Genomic DNA, 16,692 nt, shown 5'->3' with positions numbered 1-16,692 from the left:
GTCCACATCGGTCCATAATTATATATAGCCCCTATATAAACCGATCTCCACATTTGGCTTGCGAAGCCTCAAAGAGAAGCAAATTGCATCCGATCCGGCTGAAATTTGGTACATGGTATTGGTATATGGTCTCTAGCAACCGTGCAAAAATTGGTCCACATCGGTCCATAATTATATATAGCGCACATATAAACCGATCCCCAGATTTGGGTTGCGGAGCCTCTAAGAGAAGCAAATTTCATCCGATCCGGCTGAAATTTGGTACATGGTATTGGTATATGGTCTCTAGCAACCGTGCAAAAATTGGTCCATATAGGTCCATAATTATATATAGCCCCCATATAAAACGTTCTCCAGATTTGACCTCCGGAGCCTCTTGGAGGAACACAATTCATCCGATCCGGTTCAAATTAGGAACGTGGTGTTAGTATATGGTCGCTAACAAACATACCAAAATTGGTCCATATCGGTTCATAATCACGTTTGCCACTGAGCCAAAAATAATCTACCAAAATTTTATTTCTATAGAAAATTTTGTCAAAATTTTATTTCTAGAGAAAATTTTGTTAAAATTTTATTCGGTTCATAATAAAATTTTCATCATTGTCAAAATTTTATTTCTATAGAAAATTTTGTTCAAATTTTATTCGGTTCATAATTATGGTTGCCACTCGAGCCAAAAATAATCTACCAAGATTTTATTTTTATAGAAAAATTTGTCAAAAGTTTATTTCTATAGAAAATTTTGTTAAAATTTTATTTCTGTAGACATTTTTGTCAAAATTTTCTTTCTATAGAAAATTTTGTGAAAATTTTTATTTCTATAGAAAATTTTGTGAAAATTTTATTTCTATAGAAAATTTTGTTAAACTTTTATTTCTGTAGAAAATTTTGTCAAAATTTTATGTCTACTTTGTCAAACTGAATTATATACGTATTGGATCGATCTTTTTATACCCTCCACCATAGGATGGGGGTATATTAACTTTTATACCCTCCACCATAGGATGGGGGTATATTAACTTTGTCATTCCGTTTGTAACACATCGAAATATTGCTCTAAGACCCCATAAAGTATATATATTCTGGGTCGTGGTGAAATTCTGAGTCGATCTAAGCATGTCCGTCCGTCCGTCCGTCTGTCCGTCTGTCCGGCTGTCCGTCCGTCTGTGGAAATCACGCTAACTTCCGAACGAAACAAGCTATCGACTTGAAACTTGGCACAAGTAGTTGTTATTGATGTAGGTCGGATGGTATTGAAAATCGGCCATATCGGACCACGTTTACGTATAGCCCCCATATAAACCGATCCCCAAATTTGGCTTGGGGAGCCTCCCGGAGCAGCAAAATTCATCCGATCCGGTTGAAATTTGGTACCTGATGTTAGTATACGGCCTCTAACAACCATGCAAAAATTGGTCCATATCGGTCCATAACTATATATAGCTCCCATATAAACCGATCCCCAGATTTGACCTCCGGAACCTCTTGGAGGAGCAAAATTCATCCGATCCGGTTGAAATTTAGTACGTGGTCTTAGTATACGGTCTCTAACACCCATGCAAAAATTGGTCCATGTCGGTCCATAATTATATATAGCCCCCATATAAACCGATCCCCAGATTTGACCTCCGGAGCATCTTGGAGGGGAAAAATTCATCCGATCCGGTTGAAATGTGGTACCTGATGTTAGTATACGGTCTCTAACACCCATGCAAAAATTGGTCCATGTCGGTCCATAATTATATATAGCCCCCATATAAACCGATCCCCAGATTTGGCCTCCGGAGCATCTTGGAGGGGAAAAATTCATCCGATCCGGTTGAAATGTGGTACCTGATGTTAGTATACGGTCTCTAACAACCATGCAAAAATTGGTCCATATCGGTCCATAATTATATATAGCCCCCATATAAACCGATCGCCAGATTTGACCTCCGGAGCCTCTTGGAGGGGCAAAATTCATCCGATCCTGTTGAAATTTGGTACCTGATGTTAGTATACGGCCTCTAACAACCATGCAAAAATTGGTCCATATCGGTTCAAAATTATATATAGCTCCCATATAAACCGATCCCCAGATTTGAACTCCGGAGCCTCTTGGAGGAGCAAAATTCATCCGATCCAATTGAAATTTAGTACGTGGTGTTAGTATATAGTCTCTAACAACCATGCAGAAATTGGTCCATATCGGTTCATAATTATATATAGCTCCCATATAAACCGATCCCCAGATTTGACCTCAGGAGCCTCTTGGAGGAGCGAAATTCATCCGATCCAGTTGAAATTTGATACATGGTGTTAGTATATGGTATCTAACAACCATGCAAAAATTGGTCCATATCGGTCCATAATTATATATAGCAAAAGTCATCCGATGCGGTTGAAATTTGGTACATTTTGTCAATATATGGCCTCTAACAGCCATGTAAAAATTGGTCAATATCGGTCTTTAGTTATATATAGCCGATGACTTTTTACACAAAAATTGGTCCATATCGCCAAAAATAATCTACCAAAACTTTATTTCCATAGAAAATTTTGTCAAATTTTATTACTATAGAAAGTTGTGTCAAAATTTCATTTCTATAGAAAATTTTGTAAAAAATTTATTTCTGTAGAAAATTTTGTCAACATTTTATTTCTATACAAAATTTTGTCAACATTTTACTTCCATAGAAAATTTTGTCAACATTTTATTTCTATAGAAAATTTTGTCAAGTTTATATTTCTATATAAAATTTTGTCACAATTTTATTTCTATAGAAAATTTTGTCAAGTTTTCATTTCTATAGAAAATTTTGTCAAACTATATTATATACGTATTTAATCGGCCTTTTTTTGTTTAATATATACCCCGTATGGGCTAACTTACAATTTAGAAGACAGTGTTAAAAAGTTTTACGATACCTTGCCATCGGCAAGTGTTATCGCAACCCAAGTAATTCGATTGTGGATGAGAGCCTTTAGTAGAAGTTCCTACGCAATCCATGGTGGAGGGTACATAAGATTCGGCCTGGCCGAACTTACGGCCGTATATACTTGTTTTTGATTTAATATATACCACGTATGGACTTACATACAATTTAGAAGACGGTGTTAGGAGGTTTTAAGATACCTTGCCATCGGCAAGCGTTACCGCAACTCAAGTAATTCGATTGTGGATGGCAGTGTTTAGAAGAAGTCTCTACGCAAACCATGATGGAGGGTACATAAGCTTCGGCCTGGCCGAACTTACGGCCGTACATACTTGTTTTTTTTTTTGGTTTTGGTATGGTTGCAGAGCGAAGTCATTTTGTTGAGATATTGTTGTCGATGTGGTGGTTCACTGTTATCCTCGACGAAATTATTTGCACCAACAAACCAATAAATATTTAAATTATTCATTTAGTCAATTGTAGCCGTGGATGGTAAGAGCAGAGCTTAGTATATCGACAGCAACTGGTATTCAATATCATGCAAAATAAATAACCATGTTTAGTTGACATAGCGTAACTAATAAACAATTGAATGAATTTATGCGATTAGACCTGTATGCCATATTTAATTTAGAATTCTAGTGATTGATATGAATTGGAAATTTGCAATTTCAATTTTCATAAAATAAATATTTATTCACGAATTTTAGTGAGAGAGATGGAAAGAAAGAAAATTTATAATTGCAATTTTTAGTGCCAACATCATTATTGCAATGTAAACCTTAGTATTTTACATTGATTGTTTGCATTAACTAGAATGAGGTGACTAAAAGGAGGCATTATTGGATTTAAGTCAGCATTAGCGATTTCACGGTGATCGATGCGAAAAGCTACCCAAGTTTATTTTTATCTCTTCCTCATAGGATGGGAAGTATATAGTTTAATTGGGACGTATGTAACATAATTGTAGTTTTCACAAAATTTTCTATAGAATAAAATGTTGACAATTTTTTTTATAGAAATAAAATTTTGACAAAATTTTCTATAGAAAATAAAATTTTGAAAATTTTTCTATAGAAATTAAAATTTTGAAAATAAACCTGTTGACACTGTAAATAAACCTGCATCAAACAGAAACCTCCATTATTTTTTTCTTATTTATTTGCATACTTCTTAACTGATAAACTTTTGCGGAGATCTACTACTAACTCGATACAGTCCACTTGTAGAATACCGCATTTGTTCAAATCTATAGAAATTAATTTTAACAAATTTTTCTAGAGAAAATAAAATTTTGAACAAAATTTCTATAGAAATAAATTGTTAAAAAAATTTTTCTATAGAAATAAAAATATTTACAAAATTTTCTAAAAAAATACAATTTTACGTATTTTTGTGTATTGTTGACCTATTTTATGGTTATCCTGATTATTAACATATGTCCAATGGCATATGTTGGCACTACAATGACTAAACTTAAGACAAGACTTTCGTCGCATAAATCAGACCATAAAACTACAGACAAGTCGGTAGAACAAAAAACAGCACTGGCAGCTCAATGTACAACAACAGGCGTCGAGATACTTGCTCAAGAGAATAATCATAGACGAGGATACACTCTTGAGATGCTCAATATAATAGATCTCTCTCCTGACAAAAGAATGAATTTCAAAAAAGACACGGAAGAATGCGCCAGAATGTATCGACATATTATAAACAAGCACAGACACAAACGAAGTTTAGTGTACGGTGAATTGCGAAACAAGCAGCAGCACAATAACTCAAGTTAGTTATTTTTCGATAAAATATATTTTCAATAACAATTGTGATTTTTGTGAACATTAAATGTAATTTAATTTTTGTATTTTATGTAGATACAAAATCCCAGAAGATGGTTAGTGGCACTAACCGAAATATTGGAAATAAATATTAAAACAAATCGATAATCGATTGTTTCTATGACCTCAAGCCGAACAAAATTAATAATCGAAATACAATTTTGGCAAAATTTTCTTTAAAAATTAAATTTTCAAATATTTTTTTAGAACTAAAATTTTCAAAAAAAAAAAATGTTTGTAGAAATAAAATTTTGACAATTCTTTTTTGTAGAAATAAAATTTTGACAAGATTTCTCTAAGAATAAAATTTTGACAAAATATTCTGTAGAAATAAAATGTTGACAAAAATTTCCATAGAAATCAAATTTTGACAACATTTTTATAGGAATAAAATTTTAATAAAATCTTCTATAAAAATAACAGTTTGACCAAGTTTTCTATAGAAACAGAATTTTGACAAAATTTTTTATAGAAATATCATTTTGATAAAATTTCTGTAAAAATATAATATAGACAAAACTTTCTATGCAAATAAAATTTTGCCAAAAATTTCCATAAAAATGAAATTTGACAAATATATAAATCAAAATTTTTACAGGAATAAAATTTTCTATAGCAATAAAATTTTGTCCAAATTTTCTATAAAAATAGAATTTTTGAAAATTTTTGTTAGAGAAATAGCATTTTGACAAAACTTTCTACAGAAATAAAATTTTGACAAAATTTTTTATAGAAATATAATTTTGACAAAATTTCTGTAAAAATAAAATATAGACCAAACTTTCTATGCAAATAAAATTTTGACTAAAAGTTCCGTAGAAATAAAATTTTGACAAAATTTTCTATAGAAATCAAAATTTTGACAACATTTTTACAGGAATAAAATTTTTTCCAAATTTTCTATAGAAACAAAATTTTGACAAAATCTTCTATAGAAATATAATTTTGACAAAATTTCTGTAAAAATAAAATATAGAAAAAACTTTCTATGAAAATAAAATTTTGACACAAATTCCATAGAAATAAAATTTTGACAAAAATTTCCATAGAAATAAAATTTTGACAAAATTTTCTATAGAAATCAAAAGTTTGTCCAAATTTTCTATACTAATAGAATTTTTAACAAAATTTTTTTATTGTATTTTGACAAAATTTTCTATAGAAATAAAATTTTGACAAAATTTCTACAAAAATAAAATTTTCACACAATTTTTCATTAATATAAAATTTTGACATAATTTTCTACAGAAATAAAATTCTGACAACATTTTTTATAGAAATACAATTTTGACCAAATTTTCTATAGAAATAAAAGTTTGACAAAATTTTCTCTAGAAACAGAATTTTGACAATTTTTTTTTATAGAAATAATATTTTGAAAAAATTTTCTACACAAATAAAATCTTGACAAAATTTTCTACCAAAATAAAATTTTCGCACAATTTTTCATTAAAGTAAAATTTTGACATAATTTTCTATAGATATAAAATTTTGTCAATTTTTTTTATACAAGTAAAATTTTGATAAAATTTTCTAAAAAAATCTACATTTTGACAAAATTGCTATATGCTATAAAAATAAAATTTTACCTACGGAAAAACATTTACAAAATTTTCTATAAAAATACAATTTTGAAAAAATTGTCTAAAGAAAAAAGTTTGTTGTTTTTTTATTGCAGCTTAAAACCATGCATTGACTGAACAACAAGTGTAGCTTAACCAACAGAGGAAAATATTGTTTGTCACATTTATTTGGGCAAAGCCCTATAGACTGCAAGGTGGTTGGATGGACGCACGTTTCGGAATTACCACATTCCTTATCAGCATCCTCTACTTGCAGCAAAACTATCAACCAATTATATGAATAAATTCAGGCAGTTCATTAAACCCAACAATGAACCACACTTGAACCTTCCGAAAAAAGGTTTTGCATGATAGCCGGCTTATGCCGAAATAAATTCGTACAAACATATCTCTTTTCCTATGCCAAAATTTTCTAAAGAAATTTTGACAAAATTTTATATTCTATAAAAATAAAATTTTCCAAAAAAATTAAATTTTCGACAAAATTTACAATAGAAATAAAATTTTGACGAAATTTTCTATGCAATAAAATTTGACAAACATCTCTATAAAAATAAGCCAAGCTCACTTATGTGAGCTTTGCTGTTGAGTGCAATACATAGCAGCCACCTTGTATATGTCTGCAGAGACCTCAGGCATATAGCACGGATTTCTGTGAACTCTAAGAACTAGCATACTCCACGTTTTCTACATTTTGTCCCGTATACTGGCTGCGATTCCCTAATTCCAGCAGATTTTGACAAAATTTTCTATAGAAGTAAAATTTTGAGAAAATTTTTTTATAGAAGTATTATTTTGGCAAACATTTTTTATAGAAATAATATTTTGACAAAATTTTCTATAAAATAAAATTTTGACATAATTTTCTATAAAATAAAATTTTGACATAATTTTCTATAGAAATAAAATTTTGACAAAATTTCTGTAAGAATAAAATTGTGACAGAATTTTCTGTAGAAATAAAATTTTGACAAAAATTTCCATAGAAATAAAATTTTGACAACAGTTTTATAGGAATAAAATTTTAATAAAATCTTCTATGGAAATAACAGTTTGACCAAATTTTCTATAGAAACAGAATTTTAACAAAAAATTTTATAGAAATATCATTTTGACAAAATATCTGTAAAAATAAAATATAGACAAAACTTTCTATGAAAATAAAATTTTGACAAAATTTTCTATAGAAATCAAAATTTTGACAACATTTTTACAGGAATAAAAGTTTCTATAGCAATAAAATTTTGTCCAAATTTTCTATACAAATAGAATTTTTGACAATTTTTTTTTTTTGGAAATAAAATTTTGAAAAATTTTCTATAGTTATAAAATTTTGACAAAATTTCCTATTGAAAAAAAAAATGACAAAATTTACTGTAGAAATAAAATTTTGACAAAATTTTCTATAGAAATAAAGGTTTGACAAAATATTTTATAGAAGTAAGGTTTTGACAAAATATTTATAGAAATCAAAATTTTGACAAAATATTTTTTTGCAAATAAAATTTTGAAAAATTTTCTATACAAATAAAATTTTGACAAAACTTTCTACTGAAATAAAACTTTGACAAAATTTCCTATAGAAAAAAATTGACAAAATTTTTTACTGTAATAAAATTTCGACAAAATTTTCTAAAGAAATTTTGACAAAATTTGATATTCTATAGAAATAAAATTATGACAAAATTTTCAAAAAAAATTAAATTTTTGACAAAATTTTCTATGGAAATAAAGTTTTGACAAAATTCTCTATAGATAGAAAATTTTGCCAAATTTTCTATAAAACTGAAATTTTGCCAAAATTTTCTATGGAAATAAAATTTTGACAAAATTTTCTGCAGAAATGATATTTTGACAAAAATTTGTATAGAAATCAAAATTTGGACAAAAAAAGTTTATAAAGATCAAAATTGGAAGAAATTTTTGTAAAGAAATAAAATATTTATAAAATTTTCTATAGGAGTCAAAATCTTGTGAAAATTTTCTCTGGAAATAAAATTTTGACAAACTTGTCTAAAACCAAATTTTTTTGGTCAAAAACCAAATTTTTTTATATTTATTTTCATAACTTATTATGATTGTAAATCTTGTAATAAATAAATAATTATCTACAGAAATAAAATTTTGAAAAAAATGTCTATGGAAATAAGATTTTAACAAAATTTTCTATAGAAATAAAATTTTGACAAAATTTTCTATAGAAATAAAATTTTGTCAAAATTTTCTACAGAAATAAATGTTTGACCAAATTTTCTATATAAATAAAATTTTGACAAAATTTTCTTAGAAATAAAATTTTGACAAACTTTTCTATAGAAATAAAATTTCGACAAAATTTTCTATAGAAATAAAATTTCGACAAAATTCTCTATAGAAATAAAATTTTGACAAAGAATTTGAAAGTAACTACAATTTTGACAAAATTTTCTATATAAATACAATTTTGAAAAACTTCTATCGAAAATTTGATAGAATTAAAATTTTGACAAATTTTTCTATAGAAATAAAATTTTGAAAGAATTTTCTATAGAAATAAAATTTCGACAACATTTTCTATAGAAATAAAATTTCGTTATTATTGTTTCTTTTTTTGATCTCAGCTTAAAGCCATGCATTGACTAAACTACAACTGTAGCTTAACCAACCGAGGAAAAATATGCTTTTCAAATTTATTTGGGCAAAGCCCTATAGACTGCAAGATGGTTGGATGTACAGCTGTTTCGGAATTACCACATTCCTCATCAGCATCCTCTACTTGCAGCAAAACTATCAACCAATTATCAGAATAAATTCGGGTAATTCACTCAACCCAACGTGAACTACACTTGAACCTCCCGAAAAAGGGTTTGATAGTCGGCTACTGCCTAAACAAATTTTTTTCGGGAGGTTCAAGTGTAGTTCACGTTGGGTTGAGTGAATTACCCGAATTTATTCCGATAATTGGTTGATAGTTTTGCTGCAAGTAGAGGATGCTGATGAGGAATGTGGTAATTCCGAAACAGCTGTACATCCAACCATCTTGCAGTCTATAGGGCTTTGCCCAAATAAATTTGAAAAGCATACTTTTCCTCTGTTGGTTAAGCTACACTTGTAGTTTAGTCAATGCATGGCTTTAAGCTGAGATCAAAAAAAAGAAACAATAATAACGATTGAAGAGAAGCCAACAATAACAAACAAAACGAATGAAATAAAATTTCGACAAAATTTTCTATAGAAATGACATTTTGACAAAATTTTCTATATAAATAAAATTTTGACAAAATTTTCTATAGAAATAAAATTATGGGACAATTTTCTATAGAAATAAAATTATGGGACAATTTTCTATAGAAATAAAATTTTGACAAAATTTTCTATAGAAATAAAATTTTAACAAAATTTTCTATAGAAATAAAATTTCGACAAAATTTTCTATAGAAATAAAATTTTGACAAAATTTTCTATAGAAATAAAATTTTGACAAAATTTTCTATAGAAATAAAATTTCGACAAAAATTTTTAAAGTAATTACAATTTTGACAAAATTTTCTATAGAAATACAATTTTGAAAAAAATCTATCGAAAATTCAATAGAATTAAAATTTTGACAAAAATTTCTATAGAAGTGACATTTTGACAAAATTTTCTATAAAACTGAAATTTTGCCAAAATTTTCTATGGAAATAAAATTTTGACAAAATTTTCTGCAGAAATGATATTTTGACAAAATTTTCTGCAGAAATGATATTTTGACAAAAATTTGTATAGAAATCAAAATTTGGACAAAAAAAGTTTATAAAGATCAAAATTGGAAGAAATTTTTGTAAAGAAATAAAATATTTATAAAATTTTCTATAGGAGTCAAAATCTTGTGAAAATTTTCTCTGGAAATAAAATTTTGACAAACTTGTCTAAAACCAAATTTTTTTGGTCAAAAACCAAATTTTTTTATATTTATTTTCATAACTTATTATGATTGTAAATCTTGTAATAAATAAATAATTATCTACAGAAATAAAATTTTGAAAAAAATGTCTATGGAAATAAGATTTTAACAAAATTTTCTATAGAAATAAAATTTTGACAAAATTTTCTATAGAAATAAAATTTTGTCAAAATTTTCTACAGAAATAAATGTTTGACCAAATTTTCTATATAAATAAAATTTTGACAAAATTTTCTTAGAAATAAAATTTTGACAAACTTTTCTATAGAAATAAAATTTCGACAAAATTTTCTATAGAAATAAAATTTCGACAAAATTCTCTATAGAAATAAAATTTTGACAAAGAATTTGAAAGTAACTACAATTTTGACAAAATTTTCTATATAAATACAATTTTGAAAAACTTCTATCGAAAATTTGATAGAATTAAAATTTTGACAAATTTTTCTATAGAAATAAAATTTTGAAAGAATTTTCTATAGAAATAAAATTTCGACAACATTTTCTATAGAAATAAAATTTCGACAAAATTTTCTATAGAAATAAAATTTTGACAAAATTTTTATAGAAATAAAATTTTGACAAAAAATTTTAAAGTAATTACAATTTTGACAAAATTTTCTATAGAAATACAATTTTGAAAAAATTCGATCGAAAATTTGATAGAATTAAAATCTTGACAAAATTTTCTATAGAAATGACATTTTGACAAAATTTTCTATATAAATAAAATTTTGACAAAATTTTCTATAGAAATAAAATTATGGGACAATTTTCTATAGAAATAAAATTATGGGACAATTTTCTATAGAAATAAAATTTTGACAAAATTTTCTATAGAAATAAAATTTTAACAAAATTTTCTATAGAAATAAAATTTCGACTAAATTTTCTATAGAAATAATATTTTGACAAAATTGTCTACAAAAATACAATTTTGACAAAATTATTTATAGAAATAAAATTTCGTTATTGTTGTTTTTTTGTTTTTTGATCTCAGCTTAAAGCCATGCATTGACTAAACTACAAGAGTAGCTTAACCAACAGAGGAAAAGTATGCTTGTCAAATTTATTTGGGCAAAGCCCTATAGACTGCAAGATGGTTGGATGTACAGCTGTTTCGGAATTACCACATTCCTCATCAGCATCCTCTACTTGCAGCAAAACTATCAACCAATTATCAGAATAAATTCGGGTAATTCACTCAACCCAACGTGAACTACACTTGAACCTCCCGAAAAAGGGTTTGATAGTCGGCTACTGCCTAAACAAATTTCGACAAAATTTTCTATAGAAATAAAATTTTGACAAAATTTTCTATAGAAATAAAATTTTGACAAAATTTTCTATAGAAATAAAATTTCGACAAAAATTTTTAAATTAATTACAATTTTGACAAAATTTTCTATAGAAATACAATTTTGAAAAAAATCTATCGAAAATTCAATAGAATTAAAATTTTGACAAAAATTTCTATAGAAGTGACATTTTGACAAAATTTTCTATAGAAATGACATTTTGACAAAATTTTCTATAGAAGTGCCATTTTGACAAAATTTTCTATAGAAGTGACATTTTGACAAAATTTTCTATAGAAATAAAATTTTGACAAAATTTTCTATAGAAATAAAATTTGGACAAAATTTTCTATAGATATAAAATTTTGACAAAATTTTCTATAGAAATAAAATATTTACAAAATTTTCTTAGAAATAAAATTTTGACAAAACTTTCCATAGAAATAAAATTTTGACAAAATTTTCGATAGAATAAAAAAAATTTGACAACATTTTTCATAGAACTCAAAATTTTGACATAATTTTCTATGGAAATAAAATTTTGACAAAATTTTCTATTCCAAATAAGTTTTCTTGGGTTTTTGCATTATGTGGCCATTTTTCATGCAATACCTGGCGCTTACGTATTAATTGAGCAAATCACTTGTAAACATTTTCTGAGGGATTGAAAAAAAAGCGAAATATTTTGAATAGGTTTTTTATTAGTATCTAGAGTAAAAAGCACAATCCTCTGGTGGGATATTGGACCATTTATTATTCGATCCAATTATTATTTTCTTTGCTAATTCTTTGTTTTCTCTTTTCAGCTCATCTCCAATCTATCTACAATCACAATTCAAGGAAACCAAAAAAAAAATGCTCTATGATTCTATGGAAAATGAACCATATTCATAATGAATGCCATAAACGAAAAGAAAAATGCAACGAATTTTTTCAAAATATTATTTCCTTATAAAAAGGCTATAATAAAACATAAAAATCGTTTAAAAATTAAAAGATAGTCTTGTGGAAAGGCGAAGAAAAAAGAAATACAACAACAACAAAATTAAAATCAAACAAACTCTAAAAACCTCCAGTAAATGTTAAAAATCCTTGGAAATTTACTGATCATAAGGCGTTTTGGGGCATATGCTATTTTAGCCCTACTCCAGACCCTCCTCAAAAGACCTATTAACAGCTATCCTAGTTCTCGGTAGTTTTCTAAACATCCTCTATAAAAAAAAATAACCAAAAAAGATGCCAGCAATTATAGGAAGAAAATTAGCAACAATTATGTTAATTTTATTCTATATCGTTATGGTGGAATATGGAGAATTTTCCATGGCTGTTGTTGCCTCAAAAGTCAAAACGAAAACAAAATCGAGCAAATCTTATGCCGAACCCCCATCAAAGGCATCATCATCGTCGTCATCATCCTCAGTGGTGATGGTGGGTGGCACTAAGGCACCAGCAACAGGGCCCTTAATATCAGCTTCCGGAAAATTAGCTGAAAATAAAATGGCCAATATAAATGGTCATCTCTTGGACATGACAAGCTCAACATTGTCGTTGACCATGAAAAACTTTGATAATTTACATAGTTACAAAGGCCGAGGGAATGCCGACCAAGGTGGTGGTGGTGGTGGTGGAAATTTTCAAAATTCACCAAAACAAAGGCACATCATCATTAACCCTGACAAAGACCATCAACCATCATTCACACCTAAAAGAGCACTGCATGGAATTTATGAAGCCAATGACAGTGATGACATGGAGGAGATATCCCTGGATGCCATGATGTTGGATGAGAGGAAAGGCAATGATTTATTGTCGAGTAAACATAGACGTAGACAAACGGAAAAATTTCCCAAAAAATTTCGTTTATTAAGAGATCTAAGTCTAGCCAATGATAGGCCCATGGGAGATATAGAAACGGAGATGGATGGCCATGAAATACGAAATATTACAAAATATGGAAAAATTCGAAATTTCAATAACGGGCATATTTTCTTTAAGCCCACAGATGAAATACCCGGATTGGAAAGTACCAAAAAACCTTCAAGTAAGCTAAAAATATCGCCCTCCTCTACACCAAAACCCTACGGGACCCTAACAACTCCTTCATCTGAGACAAATTATGGCTCTACGACCCAGGTTTCTGAAATTTTTGTTTTACCTTTTACAACCGGGAAACCAGATAGCTTGAAAATTCTGCGAAAAATCCATAAAATTAAAATGGAAGATAACCACAGCAATGAGGGGTCATCGCCTTATGAGAGTAAACCAATTACCCAAAATCATCATCATCATTATCATGTTGAAAATGAGTCCAAAGATCCTGCCATCCAAGAACCTTTACTCTCCATATTAGCCCGACATGCCCCAATAGCCAAGGAGAGTATAGATTTGGATATGAATGACTTGGATACGGATGCAATGCATTCTGGAAAAATTGAAAAAGCTGATGTTGATGGCATGACCCCCAGTGGAAGTAAGGGAAAAATTCCCAATAATCGGCCCAATGAAAAGCCAAAAGAAAGGAATAATGAAGACCATGTTATTAAATCGATTACAGGTAATGGCATAAGTAATCAGTTTACCGAGGAGCATGAGGAAAGGGATGGAGAGGGAGGCAATGAAGATCTTGATGAGGAAGATAATAACGATGATGATGACGATGATGATGATGATGATGATGATGACGAAGAGGTCATTATGGATGATATAAATGGATTTGATGCCAGTGATGAAAGTGAAGATGAAGAAGACCAAGAGGAGGAGCAAGACGAAGACAATGATAATGATAATCAAAATAATAATAATAATGAAGCCCCTCTTCCCTCCCAGACAAATAACAAACCCATAGACAATTCCCTCAATAACATTCCCAATTCGATTGATGAAAATCCTCTTGACATTGATGAAAATCCCTTGGATAACAATGAAGATGAGCCTAACATGGAAAAACCGAATGATGATGAGGATGATTCTCCCTCAAATGCAGAGGAAGATAATGGAGATGAGAGTGAAAATGAAAATGAAAATGATGCTGATGTGACAGATGATGTCTTCGACAATGATTACAGTGACACAGATGATGTCTTCTCTGACTTATCGGCCTATCAAAATGATGACAATACAGACACCAGCAATGATGATGAAGATGATGCAGATGCAGATGATGATGAGGTATCAAATCCTAGCCTTACCTCCACCGCAAGTCCTTCTCTAGACCATAAAGAGCAACGTCCTTATAATAATTTCACCGAAACTTATATTAAGGATAAAAAGAATGAATTATCTTTGGATAATTATCTAAGGAAAACCATGCCTTTAAATTCCATGGCAATTGAGACCGCACCATCACCACAAACTACCGCACGTCCTTTAGTGGAAGTTTTGAAGTCCGAGCTTAATATACCCATAACAAAAATTGATCAAAGTCTTTTGGTGGATTTTAATGTAAATACCAATCATTCAGTGGCTTTGGATAGTCCAGATTTTGATTTTCTAAACGCAAATCTTCTTAATTCCGTAAAAGCTCGCCATCACAATGAATCCCTACAAGATCTTCGCTTGGAAGATCCCAATAAGGAGCCTCAAATATCAGCTAGTACCAGTGTGGGTGGCATTAATCTGGATCAGCAACCCTCGGAAGATCTATATCAAAAGGAGGAAATCAATTTCAATGATTCCGATGATTTATCACCCACTCTCTCCAAGGATCTTTCCATGGATGACGATGATGGCTATGGCCTGAGTAGTGATAATCCCCATGCCAATGGTTTCCCTTTAACCGATGTTGAGACCGATTCCGAAAATGATTCTGATTCTCAGTCTTTGAGTTTGGATATTGCCGCTGATTCTGAAACGGATGATTCCAATCCATTTCTTGAAGGTGTTGTCGATGCTGCCAATGCTGATGAAATTTACGATTGGGATGAAATTTCTCGTAGTAATCGTCGTAATTTAATGAAAGGCCGTGATGTTGTTACGAAATTTCTACAAATTGTTGAAACTCAACATTCTTTGGGTTCACAATGTGAGGCTGGCACCTCATTGAATTTGGGCGAAGGTGTTGTCGATCGTTATGCCCAAGATCGTTTTCGTATCGAGGCTGAGGTTGCTGTCAATCGTGCCAATATGTTGACCCGGTAAGTGAAGGAAATCGAAATATACTGAAATGAAACAAAATGAATTTGAAAGAATTATTGTACAGCAACTAATCCAACCATACTTAAATTTATTTAGTGAAAAAAAATCTTTAGAAAATTTTAGGAAAATTGAAACCAAAATCTTTAAAAATAAAAAAAAAAAACAAGTATATACGGCCGTAAGTTCGGCCAGGCCGAATCTTATGTACCCTCCACCATGGATTGCGTAGGAACTTCTACTAAAGGCTGTCATCCACAATCGAATTACTTGGGTTGCGATAACACTTGCCGATGGCAAGGTATCGTAAAACTTTTTAACACTGTCTTCCAAATTGTAAGTTAGCCCATACGGGGTATATATTAAACAAAAAAAGGCCGATTAAATACGTATATAATCTAGTTTGACAAAATTTACTATAGAAATAAAATTTTGACAAAATTTTCTATAGAAATAAAAATTTGACAAAATTTTATATAGAAATAAAAACTTGACAAAATTTTCTATAGAAATAAAATGTTGACAAAATTTTCTATGGAAGTAAAATGTTGACAAAAATGTCTATAGAAATAAAATTTTGACAAAATTTTGTATAGAAATAAAATGTTGACAAAATTTTCTACAGAAATAAATTTTTTACAAGATTTTCTATAGAAATAAAATTTTGACAAACATTTCTATAGAAATAAACTTTTGACAAAACTTTCTATAGAAATGAAATTTTAACAAAACTTTCTATAGTAATAAAATTTGACAAAATTTTCTATGGAAATAAAGTTTTGGTAGATTACAAAATTTTCTATAGAAATAAAATTTTGACAAAATTTTCTATGGAAATAAAATTTTGACAAACATTTGTATAGAAATAAACTTTTGACAAAACTTTCTATAGAAATGAAATTTTGACAAAACTTTCTATAGTAATAAAATTTGACAAAATTTTCTATGGAAATAAAGTTTTGGTAGATTATTTTTGGCGATATGGACCAATTTTTGTGT

At 28.8% G+C, this 16,692-nt stretch overlaps 1 protein-coding gene across 1 annotated transcript in view; it reads left to right on the top strand.

Annotated features, from left to right (window-relative positions):
* The first annotated feature begins 12,379 nt into the window (after nucleotides 1-12,379).
* Nucleotides 12,380-16,692, top strand: part of LOC142240137 (uncharacterized) — a 328,529-nt gene continuing 324,216 nt past the window's right edge. The window contains 1 exon segment of the mRNA XM_075311847.1: nucleotides 12,380-15,695. Coding sequence (XP_075167962.1) covers nucleotides 12,859-15,695 — 2,837 coding nt within the window. The 5' untranslated portion in view covers nucleotides 12,380-12,858.

This window comes from Haematobia irritans, chromosome 5, assembly GCF_050003625.1.
Source record: "Haematobia irritans isolate KBUSLIRL chromosome 5, ASM5000362v1, whole genome shotgun sequence".
Classification (NCBI taxonomy): domain Eukaryota; kingdom Metazoa; phylum Arthropoda; class Insecta; order Diptera; family Muscidae; genus Haematobia; species Haematobia irritans.
This window is presented reverse-complemented; position numbering and strand designations above follow the sequence as displayed.